The sequence below is a fragment of the Eptatretus burgeri genome, chromosome 4 (genome assembly GCF_056783735.1).
Source record: "Eptatretus burgeri isolate ZD-2024b chromosome 4, Ebu_testis_v1, whole genome shotgun sequence".
Lineage (NCBI taxonomy): Eukaryota > Metazoa > Chordata > Myxini > Myxiniformes > Myxinidae > Eptatretus > Eptatretus burgeri.
In genome coordinates, this window is record NC_140964.1 from 33,352,419 (window position 1) to 33,372,727 (window position 20,309).

The 20,309-nt window shown below is 45.1% G+C and overlaps 2 protein-coding genes across 3 annotated transcripts in view; both read right to left on the reverse strand.

The window, feature by feature from the left end:
• The window catches only part of LOC147027767 (uncharacterized), a gene marked incomplete at both ends in the record, with an annotated part of 9,979 nt that extends 9,571 nt beyond the window's left edge, over positions 1-408 (reverse strand). The window contains one exon of the mRNA XM_085876485.1: positions 383-408. Within this exon, the coding sequence (XP_085732611.1) occupies positions 383-408 (26 nt within the window). The remainder of the gene's footprint in view (positions 1-382) is intronic.
• MKLN1 (muskelin 1) overlaps positions 1-20,309 on the reverse strand; it is a 96,736-nt gene that overhangs the window by 61,018 nt on the left and 15,409 nt on the right. For both annotated transcript variants that reach the window (XM_085877351.1, XM_085877349.1), the window contains one exon: positions 15,281-15,369. In XM_085877351.1, coding sequence (XP_085733477.1) covers positions 15,281-15,369 — 89 coding nt within the window. The remainder of the gene's footprint in view (positions 1-15,280; positions 15,370-20,309) is intronic.

The window sequence follows — 20,309 nt, forward strand, 5'->3', positions numbered from 1 at the left end:
GCACGTAATAATAATATGTGTATGTACGCACGTATGTAATAATAATAATAATAATATGCGCACGTATGTATATGTAATATGTATGTATATGCTCTACATGGATATGTATGTATATGTATGTATGTGTAATAGTAATGTATGTATGTATGCACATGGATATGTAATATGTAATATGTATGTATGTGTAATAATGTGCACGAATAATAATATATGTATGTATGTATGTTAATAATGCACATGGATAATAATAATAATAATATGTATGCACGCATGGATGTGTGTGTGTGTGTGTGTGTGTATGTGTGTGTGTGTAATGTGTATGCTGTGGATGTGTGTGTGTACGCATGGATGTGTGTGTGTGTGTGTGTGTGTGTGTGCGCATGGATGTGTGTGTGTGTGTGTGTGTGTGTGTGTGTGTGTGTCTGTGCCTGTGGCTGTGTGTGTGTGTGTGGGTGTGTGTGTGCGTGCGTGCGTGCGTGCGTGTGCGTGTGTGTGTGCGTGTGCGTGCGTGTGTGCGTGTGTGCGTGTGTGCGTGATGTGTGTGTGTGCGTGTGCGTGTGCGTGCGGTAATGTGCTGTGCGTGTGTGTACGCGTGTGTTGTGTGCGTGTGGTGTGTGTGTGTGTGTGCGCGCATGTGCGTGTGTGTGTGCGCGCGTGTGCGTGTGTGTGTGCGCGCGTGTGCGTGTGTGTGTGCGCGCGTGTGTGTGTGTGTGTGTGTGTGTCAATGTGTGTGTGTGTGTGTGCGTGTGTGTAATGTGTGTGTGTGCACGTGCGCGTATGTGTGCGCGCACGTGTGTGTGTGTGCGTGCGCGTATGTGTGTGCGCAGATACGTGTGCGTAATGCGCGTGTGTGTGTGTGTGTGTGTGTGTGTAATGTCTGTATGTGTGTGCATATATACATACACATATATATACATATACATATATATACATGTACATATATATATATATATATATATATATATATATATATATATATATATATATATATATATATATATATATATATATATACATACATACATATATATGGCCGCCAATTAAAAAGAGATCATGCAACACATGTATGACCCGATCTACTGCAAGATGCACACCGCACATTCTTCCATAATCCCATACCCGATTAAACTTCCAAAGCCCAGGCTGACTGCACAGCTCGACTCTTTTATTCTTCACTTCTTGTCCATGGAACCACCTTCCAGAGGCAATATTGTCTCAATCTTGCCTCCAGGATATCAAGAAAGCAATGCACCACCATCTCTTGTCATCTGCCATTCTGACCCATGATCATTATTACCCCCTCCCCCCCCCCCTGATTAACCTTCCATTTTGCTTGTTTCAGTGGTTCCTTTCTTTTCCTTTTCCTCTTATCCTGCTTCATTCATTCCCTTGATGATTGTTCCACTGTCAGATCCACTACGCTCTTCCATGAGCCTCACTCCTGGAAAGAAAAAGAAATAAAATACAGCAAACCCTCGCCGTCTGCTGGGGTTGCGTTCCTCTAAACTTCCGCGAACGACAAACAGTTTATGACATGCAAGTCAATGAGATACGTTCCACCCTCCCAAAATAAGTCCAAAAATCATTAATACATTTTTTAAAAAGACACTTTAATGAAAAATAAGAACAATTGAGTAAAATAAGATAAAACAAGTGGTGCCAGGCACAACAAATCCTGCCCATTTAAGGCATAAAGTTATTTTGGGGATCAAATTTAAATTTGATACATCTTTAACGTGAATGTTGATTATAAGGAATAGAATAAGGAATATTTTCGTCTTAGTTTGAAGTTAATTAAACCATTTTTGACGAAGTTATGACCGTAAAATGATTTTGACCTTTCAAGGCCACGTCAGGTCAAAGGTCATGGTGTCAAATGAAAGCCAATAAAGGACTTGATATATGTCTTCCATAGTAAACATGCATATTCCTAACCTTTTTTGATATTGTTGTGGTTACCAGATTCGCAAACCACCATTCAGGTCCCTTAGGTGAGGTATCTCGGTAAGTGCATGTGTAGTTAGGCCCAAACCCGTTGTCTAGTGGGAATACATGTCATTTATACGTGCTGCGACTCTTCAGGATAGCTGTTTTTCTTTTACTATCTTTATTTTGGACCAACCGCCATGATCACAACCACAACATCAACCACCGACCACAACCACCGCTTCACCACAACCGCCACGACCTTTACCGTCACAACTCGCCACCATCGCATCACCGTCATCTCGCGCCACTCATGGGCACCGATGCTGGACTCGTGTAGGGCGCACGTTGAACAGCGTGTACAAAATCACGGATTTTCTGCTTCAAAAACGGATCGAAAACGACACACGCCCACTTTTTGCCGTCCAATCGGTGAGCGAGGGGCGAATTGGCCCCGCCCCCAGGGCGATCGATATATGCAAATTTGTGGATCAAAAAGCCTTCACGCCCACTTTTTCTCGGGCCAATGGGGAGCGAGGTGAAAGGTCAAAGGGAGGGGGTCAAAGGCGAAGTTACGGGGGGGATAAAAGGACGGTGTTCGTCAGTCAAAGGAGTCGTAAAAGTCGGAGCGAAAGAGTCAGCAGAACGAGTAGTAAAGGTCGGAACGAGGCGAAGGAGTCGGAACAGAGAGTCAAGACCTCGCGGGCGGTGAAGCTGCTCGTCGTGTGCGTTGAAGTCGGAACGGAGGGGACGAGCTGTGGAGAGGCGGCGAGGGCGGACGAGGGGGTGCTCGCGTCGTGCAGGGAGCTGCACCCCTGGGAGGCCGGCAGCGCGACCTGGCCGAGGTGGAGACGCTCGTCGCGCACATAATAAAGATCCTCTATACCCCGAGCATCAGCAACCCCCTCCTGTTTCCCCCGCGCTGAGATAGTGCGACCAAGGGGGCCCCGTTCCCACCCCCCTGCCAGGCACTGTCCACGAGGCCCGCGGGTTGCGGGGCCATCGCCGCTCCGCGTCTCATCACCAGACGGGCAGGCCCGACCAGGTCTCGGCCCCAGGCCTACCTCATTCTTGAGGGTATTTCTTTTCCTTGGTTTTGGGTATGTGTTGTCGGCGCCGTCTGTGAAGTAGAATTGTATAAGTGTTGCCGTGTGCTCGGTAGTCGGTATTAGCTCTGCACTGTGTTTTCACTTTTATGTTTGCTTTTTGTGTAAATGGAATTGTGTTTTCTTTTTTGTGTGCATTTGGTGGAATTGTATTTGTGTGCTTCCCGTGTGCCGAGAATAAATGTGCTTTATTGTTGAACTGTTCTCCCGCTTCGCTCCGTCTTTTCCCCATTGAACCCCCATCTTGCTTCACGTAAAGGGTTGGTAGTGGGCTGAATACGCCCGATAATTAATCGAACCGTCGAGGTCGACGATAACACCGCTCGGTTATTCTGATAGTACGGAACGGGTCGCTCAAGTGGCCCGTGTCCGAAGTCGACCTGCGGCGAGGTGCGATCGCCCGGTCTACCCTCCGCGTGGGTACTTAGGTAGTTCGAATTTGGCGAGCAACCCTATCCCACGCGGGGGCTGATTGGCTCGATCGCGGTGAGACCGAAAGGTCCACCCGTGACTGGTTCCCGGCGTTAGTCCGAGAGGGTCACGACTGGATTGTCCGTCCGGTGGGCGACGTGCCGCGATTCGAGTTACGTGGCCGTTCGCACGCCGGCGGGCGCGAAGACCGCAACAATATATAATGGAAAATTTGTAATTTTGACCGATGACCATGACCCCCAAAACTTCGGACCCTACCGATCTCCACAAATATGCATTTTTCACTATAGGAATGGGTAGGATTATAAGTGACAAATAGAATAAGGTTCACTATAAGCTTAGTTTGAAGTAAATCAGATCATTTTTGACGAAGTTATGAGCGAAAAACGATTTTGATCCTTTTGTGACCTTGACCTTTGATCCAATTGGACCCAAAAGTTAATGGGGTCGTCCAAGGTTCATTGCCCACCTGTGGATTAAATTTGATAGTGTTTGCTAAAGCCGTTTTGCGGTACAGTTGATAAGACAGACAGTCAGACAAACAAACAAACAAATGAAATGGCCCATAGGGCCAGGACTTGACGAAATTCATCCAGTCAAAGATACTCCCCTCCTACGTCCGTGTTTCAAATTTGAAAGGAATCCGTTAAGATTTGGCGGAGACATGAATTTTTGAAAATCGGCCCATGCTAAAAGATACGGATTTTCGCGATTTTCAGGAATTTTTCCTGACCTTGACATGCCAAAAGTTATAGGGTTCTATTCTGGTGGTCAATAAGTCCATTGGTGAAGTTCCATGACATTCCGACTCGAAATGCGACCTGAAGAGCGAGACGTACACACAAACAAACAAACAAATAAAAATGGCCCATAGGGCCAGGACTTGACGAAATTCATCCAGTCAAAGATACTCCCCTCCTACGTCCGTGTTTCAAATTTGAAATGAATCCGTTAAGATTTGGCAGAGACATGAATTTTTGAAAATCGGCCCATGCTAAAAGATACGGATTTTCGCGATTTTCAGGAATTTTTCCTGACCTTGACATGCCAAAAGTTATAGGGTTCTATTCTGGTGGCCGATAATTCCATTGGTGAAGTTCCATGACATTCCCACTCGAAATGCGACCTGTAGAGCGAGACGTACACACAAACAAACAAACTGAACCGACCAACATACTTGACAAAATTGTAGATTTCTTCAAGTAACAAACTCACAAACTGAACCGACCAACATACTTGACAAAATCGTAGATTTCGTCAAGTAACAAACTGGACGATTGCAATATCCTGCTCCCTCCCTCCGGGGGGCGGGATAATAAGTAACATTTACCATTAATAAGAAGGCTTTTCTGTGTGGAGCACTGTTGGTGGGTAGCCCCGGTCAGTTCTGCTTGAACATAGCCATGGCACGGAGGTAACCGATCAATCTCCCAGGAGCAACCCACAAATCCCTCACATCTATTATGTTGTGCTCTTGCCTTTGTGAAGCCAGGACCGTGTAGTCTTCCATAACGTGTTTCGTTGTGTGTAGCAGCCTGGCAGAGATTGCAGGTGTCGTTGCTTTGAAGGTTTGTATTGATTCTTGTATGCCTCTACCAAAAGCAATGCTCATTTCCATGTTGGTGTCAATCTGAATGGCCTTTTGCTTCAAATCTTCTCCAATTTTTAGAAGTTCTGAAATGATTTTGGCTGTCATTTGTGGCTTCTTTGGCTGATCTTCCTCCTCTTCTTCTTTACTTTCCCATGATTTAGTATTTTAGTTAATTCATCCAATTCTTCTGTTGTCAATTCCTTCCTGTGGGACTCAATCAGCTCCTCAACTTATTCTGCAGCAGTCTTCAAATCCTTCTCCTCCTAGTTGTTTCGCTAAATCAACAATCCTCTGCACTTCAGCTTCTATAGTAGGAAAGCTACAGAAGTCATAAACTTATTTAGGCCACACTTTAGGCTAACAGGTATTCAATGTTGAGTCTCTAACTTCATCCCATGAGTTCTTTATGATGCCAATGGTTAAGATGTCAAATTTCTTCCAGCATTCCCTGACAATGGTTTTGGGGTCATTTCCCATGGCCTGAACTATGTGATCAAAGCTCTTCCTGGTGTAGTATGTTTTGAATGTAGCGATGACACTGTGATACATGGCTTGGAGGATTGATGTAGTGTTTTGGGGGGAGAAAGAGGACTTCAATATCAGGGTGTCTCTCAGCCAAAGTTGCAGGGTGTCCTGGAGCATTATCTACACTAAGTAGCAGTTTAAAAGAGAGATTTAAGTCCCTCAGATAATTTCTAACTTTGTGCACAAAACAGTTTTCATACTAATCTTCAAACAGTTTGGCTGTCACCAGGCCCTTTTGTTCGATCTCCAAACCACAGGCAGACAAGATTTATTTTTCTCTTTCAATGCATGGATATTTTCGGACTTGTCAACATGCATTGGCTTGCACTTATAGCCTGCCACATTGCCACACAATAAAAGGGTTAACCTGTCTTTCGCAGCCTTGAAGCTAGGAGCCTGTTTTTCATCTTTTTGAGATAAAAGTCCTTTTGGGCATCTTTTCCAGGAGAGCCCAGTCTCATCAGCGTTGAAAACCTGCTGCGGCAGGGTAGCCCTTCTCTTCTACAAGTGCCCTTAACTGGCCAGGAAATGCAGCTGCTGCTTCATGATCAGTTGATGCCAACTCACCAATAATCTTCAGATTATGGAGATTAAAACGTTTTTTTAAAACGTTCCGTTCAAACCACCCACTGCTTCCTGGAAGTAAATCCACTGCTGTCTTGAGTTTCTTCTTCTTTTTCATCACCCCCTGCTTCTCGTTTCAAGTCGTTATAAATTGTGAGGGCCTTATGTCGAGTGTGAGGGCCATCAATCAGCATGTTTTTTTGATGTTCATCTTCCAACCATACATTCAATTGTTTTTCCATTTTTTTCAATGTATGGATCTCTGCTACTAGAAAAGGCAATAATTCCACCAGAACTGACACGAGCACTAATTTTATCTTTACATTGACGAATGTAACGAATATTGGACTCATTAACATTGTAGTCTTTCGCCAACACAGTAACACGTGCACCACTCTCAAGTCAATCTAATATTTTCACTTTTTCCGCTAATGTCATCCACTTTCTTCACTTTTTATTCTGCTCTTCAGCAGATGCACCACTTAATGGACATTTTGGACCCATGATTAAATAAACAGTGTACAAAGTTTCATCACAATAAAATACCACACCTCACCAACCGCCAAACAGCCAGAAGACAATGATGCGGCGGTGCGGAAGATGCTGGAAGACGCAGAATGTAAATTTTCAAATTATTATTTCTTCTGGCGATAAGGTACAATTATAATTTAACATGTAATGTTAAATGAAGGAAAATATTGTTTATCCAGACATTGAAAATATTAAACGTACGCAATACGAACGAGTTCAGGGTGGGTGGGGTTTATTTTGTCCGTGCTGGAAGGATGTTCCTGGAAGACGCAGAAGGCAAATTTTTTATATTTTCCGGCGATACAGTACAGTTATGTTTTAACACCTAATGTTAAATGAAGGAAAATATTGCTGTCCAAGCATTGAAAGTGTTAAAAAAAAAGAAAAACTTATGAAATCCTAAGGCGTTTTAGGTGGGAGATCATTTTTTCCGCGGATACGTGGGACTATCGGCATGGACGGAGAGAAAGGGTGTCCACAAGGTAAGCGCAGATATGCGAAATCGCAGACGGCGAACAAACGGACGGCGAGGGTTGACTGTACATTATGAGTTATTTGGCATTCCCATCCAAGAGCACAGTTCATGATACTGGCTAACCAGTTTAAAAGAAAATAAACTGTGTTGATTCATCTGTTGTCTCGTGAATGAAAGAAAATATAAGCATATATATATATGCACACACATGCACGAGAAGAAAAAATGAAGTTGTTTCCGATCACCGTTAAACTTTGTGAAACCGCTTACTTTAGACAAATTCTAACAATGATAAGAAGATGTAGAGCACCATATTCAAGATGTGGCAGGTCTTCTATTCATTCTCGCTCAGGATTATGGCAATTTTAATCAGCTGAATGAAAATATTTTGCAAATGAAGAGCACCCACACCCCTAATCCCCACCCCAACATCCTACTCACCAAATTCATTTCAGAATACAAAGTCAACGCTCATGGAGGAACAAAACGAGACGCCAGAAGCAAAAAGACTATTCAGTAGAAGGCATGCTCCATATGTATGTTATTTTTCATGAAAATCAAGAGGTCAAATAATTTAGAGAATCACTGGCAATCAATTCAGTTTCAGAGCACAAGTAATGAACCAATAATCAGCATTTTACTAACGCTGTCAAATGGCTTTTGGTGCAATCGTCCCTTATTGGTTCATGAGTGGATGTGACGTGGATCTGTTGAGAATCACTTCAGCATCAAGCAAACAGACACAGACACAGACACACACCTAAAATATTGCAGTATTAAATTAGCAATAATGAAATATCCATATTCTCTGGTGATGAAATCAAAAGTCTGTGTTATGATGAGTCTCCGTGGCATTGTCGTTCGAGTGTCTCCTCCGAGTCTAAGAGGTCAGCGATTCAATTCAGACAGATCCTGGCCAAGCCATAACAAGGACTTTAAAAATTGTACGTGCTGCTTCCTCACTCAATGATCAGCAATTGGAGGATGGAGCACAGATAAACAATGGAGTTGGCATCCCTTGTGGAGAAAGATTTCTCCTGAAAAGTGCCTGCTGACTGAGGTGTGAAAAGCCCTGGAACTACATTACATCGCCATGTTGTAGAAGCAAAAAAAACCCTTCAAAATTGATCAACCTCAGAACACATGCCCTTTGAAGCATTTCTATTGCAAATTTCTTTTTCCAGCACAATAAGTATTCCTTTAAAATAGTGGATACACCTCCTGTGCTGTGAACAAGTCATCTAAAAAAAACAAAAAAAAACCCATGGGATGCTCTGTGCGGCTCAATGTGAAGTGTAAGTTTAGCCAACAAACACTGAATAAGAGCAATTTTCAGACCATTACATTCTCATAAACAAGAACCTCAACCACATTTCATATGCAAGGCATTAAGAGTGGCTGCAAAACCTCATCTCCACACTGCATTGCCGGTTTCGTTGCCTTTGACAACCAATGTGCCTTGCCCTGATATGAAATATCAACTGACCAGCCTCCCCTCAGAGGTTGACGTCATCGTCCAATTCAACAAAATGACAACATGCAATGATGACGTCTTCCCTATTCAAAGAACTGCACAGTGAAACAGGATTCCTCTGTAAAAGGCAAAGAATTGCTGTTATCTGTTCCAATGTAGTTGTTGAATGGATTATTCCAAATGTAACTGACAAATCCAATGCAACTATGTGAAGAGGTTCTCTGACTAATGGAAGTCGCACCACTACTCATCATGTAGCTGCAAGACTGGAATACGGATCTTCCCAACTACAGCCAGCTTTTTGTGAAATGGAAGTGCTATTTGCAAGATTTGAGCAAAAAAAAAACCTGCACAAAGTTGAAGCTGTTTTGAAGAAAACTAAATTAAATTTAAGATGCCTTTCAACATTTTCACAACAAAATAGGAAAACTTATTAACAAGGTGATATAAATCAAAATGTAAAGTTAAATCCCAAGAGCATTTCAAAACTATAGCCTGAGGTTGTCTGCATGATTATTTAAAAAAAAATTTAAACAAAGGGCACTGGTAGTAGTGTTTGGGTCCATCTAATGATTTGGTATGCATTTAATTTTCAGTGGGATAAATTAAAATTTTGAAATACCCTTAAACCCTTCAAACCCGAGCGGCCGTTTCACCAGCCGCTATTCAAACCTCCATATACCCGAGTGGCCGGATTTTTCTCCAGAGCCCAGGGTGGGGGAGCTGAAAGTCCAAGGAGCTCAAGGTTCAAAGGGTTAAACGGAGTACAAGGAAGTGTGGGTTGTAAGAAGGGTGGAAGGAAATGGATGCAAAAAACACGCTACAAAATAAGGCAAAGAGTTTTGTTTAAAACAACACTAATAGTGTACAGGCACCATTTTCAAAGGAAGCCATCAAGCCAAATATGAGGAAGCCCAAATGCAGGGAGGAAGATGATGATGTATCACTGTGAGGGTAAATCTTCTGTGGCCTTTCAAAAAAATGGTCAAAATGTGCTCCCCAACTAACTGCTGCTTGTACAATGAAGCAAAATGACCCAGTTACTGCCGATCTTCGAGCTCGGCCTTCACGGGATGACTTATCTCAACAGAACTGCCGGCAATTGCCACCATGCGTCACACTATCACTTCCACAAACACAGATGGCATTCTGCAACTAAAAACAATTTCCCTTGCAATCATACACATCCACAATAACCTCAGGCATTTGAATTATCGATGCTTAAAAACGTTTCCTCATGAGAGTATTTAAACGTGGTTGCTTTACTGGTTCACGGAACTGCTGACCCGAGTCAGCGGTGGCCATCGCCGATGTAATGAACTGTAAGCACGTTCAGTGCCGAGTTCTCGCATCACAGCCATTTATTTATTATAGTTCTTTACACTTGTATTCCATTCCAACTTTCATATGCACTTATTGATAAGACTATCTAATTTGAATTCCTGTGAAGTTAAAATTTTTGTTCACCGAGAAAACTTCATCCTTTTGGAAACTATAACAAATTCTCCGACAAACGGAACATCAGACTCTGTACTAATCCATCCATGGGAAGCTGTTGGTGATGAAAAATGGGTTGGTACGAATCGAAAGCTGGTTTTTATTTTATTACTTGCAAAATCGAAGATATTGGTCAGTCGATTTTTCTATTCTGTCTGTCTGACAATCGCCGACAGATCACAATTCCAAACTGATCGTCATGAAGCGTCACCAAGTTGTAGAGGTAGTCTCAACAGAGAAGCCCATTGATTTTGAGGTCAAAGGTCATCTACAGTTCAAATTTATAAAATCATCATTTTTCATCCGATTGACTTGAAAGTTGAACAAGATTTGCATATTGCGTCACTGGATTGGGAAAGCAACTATTTTTGAGGTCAAAAGGTCAAAGGTCAACTCAAAGTCAAACTTCTAAAATCAGCAGTTTAAATCTGAAAAATAACCAATTTTCATCCGATTGACCTGAGCTTTGATCAAGATTGTCAATTTTAATCAGAATGGAATGGACAATTTGATGTATCCATGGCAACGTTTGGGGGGGGGGGGGTTGGATCTTTCAACCCTGCATGACGTCTTTTTCTTCTTACTTGCAAAATCGAAGATTTTTCCAAGTATATTGATCAGTCGATTTTGTTATTCTGTCTGTCTGTCTGTCTGTGTCTATCTATCGCCTACAGGTCACAATTTTAAACCAATTTTCACGAAACTTCACCACATGGTGGAGTTTGTCATAAGGAAGAAGCCTATTGTTTTTGAGGTCAAAAGGTCAACATAGGCCAAAGGTCAACAACTTCGGTGGCCTTTATAAAATCCTCAATTTTCATCTGATTGACTTGAAATTAAAAGATTTATATTTCAGGTCACTGAATTAAACTAGCCAATTATTTGTGAGGTCAAATATGTTTCATGGATTTTGCAATTATCTTGCTCTGCATGACATCTTCTTGTTATACTGTCGATTTGTTTGTCTGCCTGTCAATCGCCTCCAGGTCACAATGTAAAACCAATCGTCATGAAACTTTACCAAGATGGTGAGGTAGTCTCAACTGAGAAGCCGATTGATTTTGAGGTCAAAAGTCAAAGGTCATCTTGAAGTAAAATTTCTAAGTCATTTTTCATCTTACCTGAAAATGAAGCAGCAATTGCATAGTGAATCATTGAATTTGGAAACTAAATATTTTTGAGGTCAAAAGATCAAAGATAAACTCAAGATCAAACTTCTAAAATCATAAATTTCAATCTGCAAAATAATCAATTTTCATCCGATTGACCTGAACTTTCATTAAGATTGTCATTTTTAATGTTAATGAAATGGACACTTTGATGTATCCACAGCAACCTTTGGAAAGGGGGTGGATTTTGCAAGTGTCGTGCTCTGCATGATGTCTTTTTCTTGTTTATTATCTTGCCAAAACGAAGTTTTTGCAAGATATGTTAGTCAGCTTGCATGTATTTTTATTTATTTTTTTTGTTTGTCTGTAATCATGTATAAAAAATTCTGCAGAGCACAGTTATCATTGGAAATTCTTGTAACTTCGCATATCAGAGGCCGAAAGAGGTCCCTTTCAGAGCATAAAATTTTGAAGGTCAAGGTCAAAGGTCAAGGTCACTTTGTCGCAAATGAGGGGAGTCGAGGAAACCCTTATTTTTTGAGTAATTTTAATCTAATAGTCTCCAAACTTTATGGGAATGTAGTATATGGTCTGGCGCTCAGCTGATTAGTTTTTGGTGGCGATTGGCCTTGACCTTCATGGTTAGCGCCTGAGGTCAAACACATTTGACCCCAAGGTAAAATTTTCAAGTTTTAGGAACCATATCGTGTAGTACCTCAAATTGAACACCTCGATGAGTGCTTTCTAGATATGTCAAGCTTGAGACATTATGACATCATTTTGTGACATTATGAGGCAAACACATATTTTTCATGGTTACTCTGTAGAACGATTCTCATCGGAATCTCTCGTAGGCAGATATTCCTCAAGGAGTCGCACCTGGTGGATAGCAACTCTGTTCACCTCAGTGTGACCTTAAATAAGTCACACGTGGTCACCTTTTGGCAAGATATGGGTCACCCTGTGGGTGACATTGGTTTATTTATTTTTTAGAGGTGATCAGAAGTGAAGTGATACTGTGCGTGGAATCTTTGCAGGTTGTGAGTGTGGCCTTCAGTGAGGGATAGCTCTTGATGTCACACAACCTTGCATATTGTACTAATACTCCCAAATAATTGGGGGTATGAGAACAAATGAATGAAAATAATGAAAAATTGAAAATCAAGATAGACGAAAATAATGAAAAACTGGAAACCAGAGTGATACCTTCAATATTGGCATGAGGTCGCTACAGGTCGAATCACTCTGTGAGTCAATCCTTGAAAGGAAGGTAGGAGGGATGTGGAGTGGGAAGGGGGGAGGTATGTGAGCTTGGACTTGGGAGGGAGGGGAGATGCGGACTTGCAGTTGGAGGGAGGGGAGATGCGGACTTGCAGTTGGAGGGAGGGGAGATGCGGACTTGCAGTTGGAGGGGGAGGGATGCGGACTTGGAGTTGGAGGGGGAGGGATGCGGACTTGCAGTTGGAGGGGGAGGGATGCGGACTTGCAGTTGGAGGGGGAGGGATGCGGACTTGCAGTTGGAGGGGGAGGGATGCGGACTTGCAGTTGGAGGGGGAGGGATGCGGACTTGCAGTTGGAGGGGAGGGATGCGGACTTGCAGTTGGAGGGGGAGGGATGCGGACTTGCAGTTGGAGGGGGAGGGATGCGGACTTGCAGTTGGAGGGGAGGGATGCGGACTTGCAGTTGGAGGGGGAGGGATGCGGACTTGCAGTTGGAGGGGGGAGGGATGCGGACTTGCAGTTGGAGGGGGAGGGATGCGGACTTGCAGTTGGAGGGGGAGGGATGCGGACTTGCAGTTGGAGGGGGAGGGATGCGGACTTGCAGTTGGAGGGGGAGGGATGCGGACTTGCAGTTGGAGGGGGAGGGATGCGGACTTGCAGTTGGAGGGGGAGGGATGCGGACTTGCAGTTGGAGGGGGAGGGATGCGGACTTGCAGTTGGAGGGGGAGGGATGCGGACTTGCAGTTGGAGGGGGGAGGGATGCGGACTTGCAGTTGGAGGGGGGAGGGATGCGGACTTGCAGTTGGAGGGGGAGGGATGCGGACTTGCAGTTGGAGGGGGAGGGATGCGGACTTGCAGTTGGAGGGGGAGGGATGCGGACTTGCAGTTGGAGGGGGAGGGATGCGGACTTGCAGTTGGAGGGGGAGGGATGCGGACTTGCAGTTGGAGGGGGAGGGATGCGGACTTGCAGTTGGAGGGGGAGGGATGCGGACTTGCAGTTGGAGGGGGAGGGATGCGGACTTGCAGTTGGAGGGGGAGGGATGCGGACTTGCAGTTGGAGGGGGAGGGATGCGGACTTGCAGTTGGAGGGGGGAGGGATGCGGACTTGCAGTTGGAGGGGAGGGATGCGGACTTGCAGTTGGAGGGGGAGGGATGCGGACTTGCAGTTGGAGGGGAGGGATGCGGACTTGCAGTTGGAGGGGGAGGGATGCGGACTTGCAGTTGGAGGGGGAGGGATGCGGACTTGCAGTTGGAGGGGGAGGGATGCGGACTTGCAGTTGGAGGGGGAGGGATGCGGACTTGCAGTTGGAGGGGGAGGGATGCGGACTTGCAGTTGGAGGGGGAGGGATGCGGACTTGCAGTTGGAGGGGGAGGGATGCGGACTTGCAGTTGGAGGGGGAGGGATGCGGACTTGCAGTTGGAGGGGGAGGGATGCGGACTTGCAGTTGGAGGGGGAGGGATGCGGACTTGCAGTTGGAGGGGAGGGATGCGGACTTGCAGTTGGAGGGGGAGGGATGCGGACTTGCAGTTGGAGGGGGGAGGGATGCGGACTTGCAGTTGGAGGGGGGAGGGATGCGGACTTGCAGTTGGAGGGGGAGGGATGCGGACTTGCAGTTGGAGGGGGAGGGATGCGGACTTGCAGTTGGAGGGGAGGGATGCGGACTTGCAGTTGGAGGGGGAGGGATGCGGACTTGCAGTTGGAGGGGGAGGGATGCGGACTTGCAGTTGGAGGGGGAGGGATGCGGACTTGCAGTTGGAGGGGGAGGGATGCGGACTTGCAGTTGGAGGGGGAGGGATGCGGACTTGCAGTTGGAGGGGGAGGGATGCGGACTTGCAGTTGGAGGGGGAGGGATGCGGACTTGCAGTTGGAGGGGAGGGATGCGGACTTGCAGTTGGAGGGGGAGGGATGCGGACTTGCAGTTGGAGGGGGAGGGATGCGGACTTGCAGTTGGAGGGGGGAGGGATGCAGACTTGCAGTTGGAGGGGAGGGATGCGGACTTGCAGTTGGAGGGGGAGGGATGCGGACTTGCAGTTGGAGGGGGAGGGATGCGGACTTGCAGTTGGAGGGGGAGGGATGCGGACTTGCAGTTGGAGGGGGGAGGGATGCGGACTTGCAGTTGGAGGGGGAGGGATGCGGACTTGCAGTTGGAGGGGGAGGGATGCGGACTTGCAGTTGGAGGGGGAGGGATGCGGACTTGCAGTTGGAGGGGGAGGGATGCGGACTTGCAGTTGGAGGGGGAGGGATGCGGACTTGCAGTTGGAGGGGGAGGGATGCAGACTTGCAGTTGGAGGGGGGAGGGATGCAGACCTGCAGTTGGAGGGGGGAGGGATGCAGACTTGGAGTTGTGAGAGGGGAGAAATGTGGAATTGTATTTTGGAGAGAAGGAGATGCGCAGACTTGCAGTTGGGAGAAAGCGAGGTATGCAGACTTACAAATGGGAGAACAGGGGTAGAAAAGATCATGGTTTTGGATGGGTGATGACCTGAGATTGTGATGAACTGCAGATGATATTCTGGCAATGTGGCATGAAAATGTGGACACAAACTATTCATATGAGGTAAATGGAAAAGAACGGGAAGGGAGGGAGAGAAGGGGAGGGCAAACATTCACTCCTGGTGATATAAGTTCCACGAGGGCGAGTTCTGGAAATCTTCAATTTGAGATGGGATGATTTCCAGTCGTGATATTACTGTCCTGTGTACAATGGCTCCATTTCACCTTCACATTTGCGATATTTATTGTTGCCTTCACCAAACACATTCACACATTTGTTATTTTAATTTTGAGATTCCACTTAGAGTAAAGAGAAATCATCAAAAGCAAACTTACCTATTTTGATGTAACGACATGGAAACATTTGCTCCTCAATTTTATGTTTCAAGGGAAAAGTCTCCTTTTTGTGGTCATTTTTCAATCCACTGTGGGAGGGAAGGGGGAAGGAAGTAGTCATTAATAACATCAAATAAAATTCACCACTAAACTAACAGAGAGCAATAAATAAAGAAGACATTTCTGCAGAAATTTTGTTATTGAAGATATTGCTCTTTCCTTAAGGCCCAGTCACACCTTGACGTTTTAGCCAGGAATGGCAATGTATAAAAATGCACATAAAACGTTGGCGTACGCTGAAGTTTTGAGGTTTTTTTTTTTTAAGTTTTGGTCGTATTCATAACGTATTAGTAACGGGCACAGAACGTTTTGTTGCGTTAAAGATAACTTATCCCAACGAATGCTTAGCCTGTTGTCGGCGTTCACAACCTATGCCCAACGATAGTTTAACTTAGTCATAGCGCGCTGCACGTATCGCCGACGAACTCGTGGCGTTCTCTGTTAAAAACCTGCCACACGCAGATTTAAATCATAACCGCCTGAAAATTGGAAGTGTCAACATCGCAGTCACACCTTGACGATTTAGCCAGCGTATGCCGACCTATGAAAAATGTGTCTAAAACGCTGGGACACGTCGAATACGGTATGGGGAAGTTGTGTATACGTTAGGAGCACGATGAAAAACAATGAAGTACGCTGGCATATTACGTGGTACGTCTAGTACGTCGTGAAATTTCAAGCATGCTGAAAATTTTACGACGTACTCGACGTATGGCTCACAAGTTCCGCATACGCTGGCATAAGTTCTCGGCACGCTCCGCAATCTTTTACACACGTCGGCCACACGTTACTTGTAAGTTACTCACAAGTCGAAACACGTCGAGGTAATGTTTAGCATACCTGAAACTTAATTTTTAACCTACGAGTAACGTGCTTTGAACCTATTAGTAGCGTGCTTTGAACCTATGTGTAACGTATCTCAAACGCACATTGGCGTATGTAGACGAATTTGATTGACGTCTTCCGGACGACCACAGAACTTACTGAACGTGTTTCTAACTTACAGCTACCGTATAATGGCGTATTGGCAGCGTTTAGGGGAATTGGTATATACAAATGGGCTTCACAAGAGGAACCCGTCAGTGTTCCAGACTCCATGTTGAGTAGATGTCAATGTCAGTAGCAGTGACAGTTGCAGTAGTAGTAGTAGTAGTAGTAGTAGTTCGAGAGAATTTAGTGATGTCGATGTTATTAGTAGTAGTAGTAGTTCGAGAGAATTTAGTGATGTCTATGTTCGTAGTAGTAGTAGTAGTAGTAGCAGTAGTAGTAGTTCAAGAGAATTTAGTGATGTCGATGTTGGTAGTAGTAGTATTAGTCCTAGCAGTAGTAGTTCGAGAGAATTTAGTGATGTCGATGTTAGTAGTAGTTCGAGAGAATTTAGTGTTGTCAATGTTAGTAGTAGTAGTAGTATTAGTCGTAGCAGTAGTAGTTCGGGAGAATTGTGATGTCGATGTTAGTAGTAGTAGTATCAGTAGTAGTAGTTCGAGAGAATTTAGTGATGTCGATGTTATTAGTAGTAGTAGTAGTAGTAGTAGTTCGAGAGAATTTACTGATGTCGATGTTGGTAGTAGTAGTAGTGGTAGTAGTACTTTCAAGTAACATGTTGCAAAGTGTGAACAACGTTCGTGTGGCGTGCTTACAAAACGTTACTCATTGGTTAGAAATAAGTTTCGGGTACGCTAAACATTACCTCGACGTGTTTCGACTTATGAGTAACTTACAAGTAACGTGTTTCAACGTGTGTCAACGATCGCATAACGTGCCTACAACTTATAGCGTGCCTACAACAAGCATGAAAAAATTCGAGGAAAACCCAAAAGTTCAACGTTTAAAGCCAGCGTACTATGACGTATGGCAGTGTTTTTCAGTGTGCTCTTAACATATACAAAACGTACCCATAACGTATTCGACGTGTACCAGCGTTTTACACAAATTTTCCAAAAATCGCCATAAGCTGGCTAAAACGTCAAGGTGTGACTGGGCCTTTAGCCAAGGAGACTGCTTAAGCAGCACCAATGCTCTGCACAGAGTATGGTCCCAATCTCCTCCTCTCCTCTCCTCTCCTTCTTCCTTCAACTGGTAAGAATTTTGTATTTCACAAGAAGCAATAATTACTGGGGAAAAAACGTGTTTTTGTAAAGTCAATGGTACAAAAGAGTCAAAGATGTCAGCTTTGCAACTGAACATTTTTCAGAATAAGAATAAAATAATCACATCTGCTTTTGCCTGGTGTTTGCTTAACAGTTCAGGTGGCTGGCTTAACATCTTAGGCCTTAGGGTCTTGAGTTTGAGCCCGTCGTGCCGTTAAACAACACCAGGTGGGTCGATTCTGCCAATCAACCTTCCAAGGTCGTCAAAATGAGTACCAGCTTACTGGGATGATTGAGCCATTTGAGTATCCTGCGTCGGAGTGGCGACCCATCCAGGATTGTGCCCAATAGCCCAGGAGACTGCTTCGGTAGCACCGATGCTCTGTGCAGAGTATGGGCCCAATGAAATGGAATGGCGTCTTCACCAGTGGACGAAACCTCAGGGAATGTGGGAGCAGTCCCTCTTGGGAGCAAGTGTGGTTGAAATGAGCAAGTAGTTCAAGGAGGAGCTTGTGATGCAGGACATTCATATGGTTTTGCTCTGAAATTTTTTTGGGATTGACCCAAGCTGATAGTGACCTGCTTTTGGAAAGGAAGATGGAGGAGAGACAGAAGAACTCCATGTATAAGGAGTGCCAAGAAGTGCTTTGAGGAAGAAGAAGAAGCGCCGACCAGGAGGTCTCATTTGGAGAGGACAAAGAGGGCAACGAGGCCGAGTTGAGGAGCTGTTCGTCGCTTGTGCTACTTGTGGCTGATTCACTTGATCGTGCTCTATTTTGGCTTTCTTAATCTTTGGGGCGACTCATTGCTGGCCCTTGCTCATGGCTGGTTTAAGATGTCTTTGGACTAATTTTGTCATATTGCACATGGTTTCCAAAGCAGGCTGCATTGAGTCCTGCATCCACCCCGGGCACCACTGTAGCCAAAGGAAAGTCCCGCCTACATTCCTATATTGTTGTAAAAGTGTGTTCTGCGGCACCTAGCATGGGTTAGGATTTGAGCTATATAATATTTATCACCATTGTACACAAGTTTGTGTGTCTCCATCGACCTCTTTGTGTCTTTTGATTTGCTTGGTTGGTACAGTTTGTTATAGCATTTTGTCCTCTTCCCTGTACTTTTCTTGGCAAATAAATCCTTAAAAAGGTAAGAAAACGTGTTTGAGCCATCTGCTTTTCTAATGTGTTCCGTCAATTTCTGCTCATTTGAATGATCCTTGGGGAATGGCAAAGTTGTAAAAATATCTGAATGCAGTGCAATAAGAGACTGTTTGGCCATATACAACCATGGCCAAAAATATTGGAACCCTTGCACTTTTTTCAAATAATGGACCATTTCTTCTAGAAAATTGTTGAAATGAAGAAACATATTGTTACGGATCTGGAAACCATATGCATTCAACATACAGATGTCCCAAAAGTCAGTTATGTCGTTAAGTATGTGTGTAGTCAGATCCCCTTCCTTTTGTCTAGTGGGAGAATCAAAGGTGTGCGTTGCAATTTCATTAAGTTAGGTTATCACATCCAACAAGCCATCTAACAACCATCCCATCTGCATGACCCCTCAGCCCATCACAACCAACAACCCAACTGCCTTCTCGCACCCTGACGTGCCAAGGCAAATCTCGCGGTTGTGGTTTCTCGGTTTACACAAACATTGTGACTCTTTCACGACGACCTTTGCAACATTGATACTGTTGCTCGTCAAGTATGAACCCGCGTGGAAGAGTGGCTGGGGTTTCCCGGCAGGGGCCAAGGCCCCACCCTGGAAGGGTGGGCCGTAGGGCCCTGTCCAATCAAAGGCAGACAGCGAGGTGTGTTTCACCAAGGGCCCCTCCCCGTTGAGGGAGGTTAAAAAAAAATCCCCGAGCACTCTCTGAGAGCAGAGTTTTGGTGGGTTTTTGCTGTTACGAAGGGGTTACGAAGGCTGTTACGAAGGGGTGGTAACAGTGGTTGTTACGAGGGCTGAGCAGAAGGACGTCGAGGCGGCGAACGTGTCTCTGCTGGCCCTCTACAAAGAAGGAAAGAGCGACCCGACCCCCCTCCGTGGACCCCGGCCATTCACCACCCGAGCTCCGCCACAAATCTCGAGTCCCACACGTGCGACTGGGGACCAAACTAGCGACCATTGTCAGGTGCCGCAGCACGGAGTACCCCCTTTCTCCAACGGCCAGATACTCATCCGAACTCTGACCCCCAGCTTGTCTCTCTCCTCGGCTGTGAGGGTCCAATAAAGAACTCTGGGTTTCTTTTCATTTGTGTGTGTGTGTGTCTGCGTGTGGGCCCGTCTTTAAGTAGAACTGAATAAGTGTTTTTGGGTCATTGTAAATATTCCTTGCTTGCATATTCGCGTTAAGTCTTGCTTTGTGTCTTAATTTACTGTAAATAAATCATCACAGAAATGTTCCCAGTCCGTTTCCGTCCCTTCTTGAATTGGTCTTGCATGGTTCGGATCTGAGTTTAGGCGAGCTTTTATCCCCGGTAACCGGGACGTCCTGGGCAGGCCCGCTCGGCTGCATCCGAGCCGGAAAGGTGGGTGGCAGAGTGGTAGTCGGTAGGTGTAATTTTACTGCTCCGGTACAGTGAAACCGGTTCGGCCAGGCGCTCTGAGGGCGTGGATCCCTGGAAGCCGAGTCCGCATGGTTACTTAGGTACATTGGATCTAGACAAAATAACCCTAAGCCACGCGGTCGAGACGTCGCTTTCCCCACCTCGTGGTCGTTCTCGCCACTGACCCCCGGCCCACAACAATATTTTGGTATCCAGATATGTATTTCGTTGGTTTGCAGTGGAACAAAACATTAAAAGCTGAAATTTTATTACTAAATCTGAGCTTATTCCACACAGAAATCCTAAAATGGCCCGGACAATATTATTGGC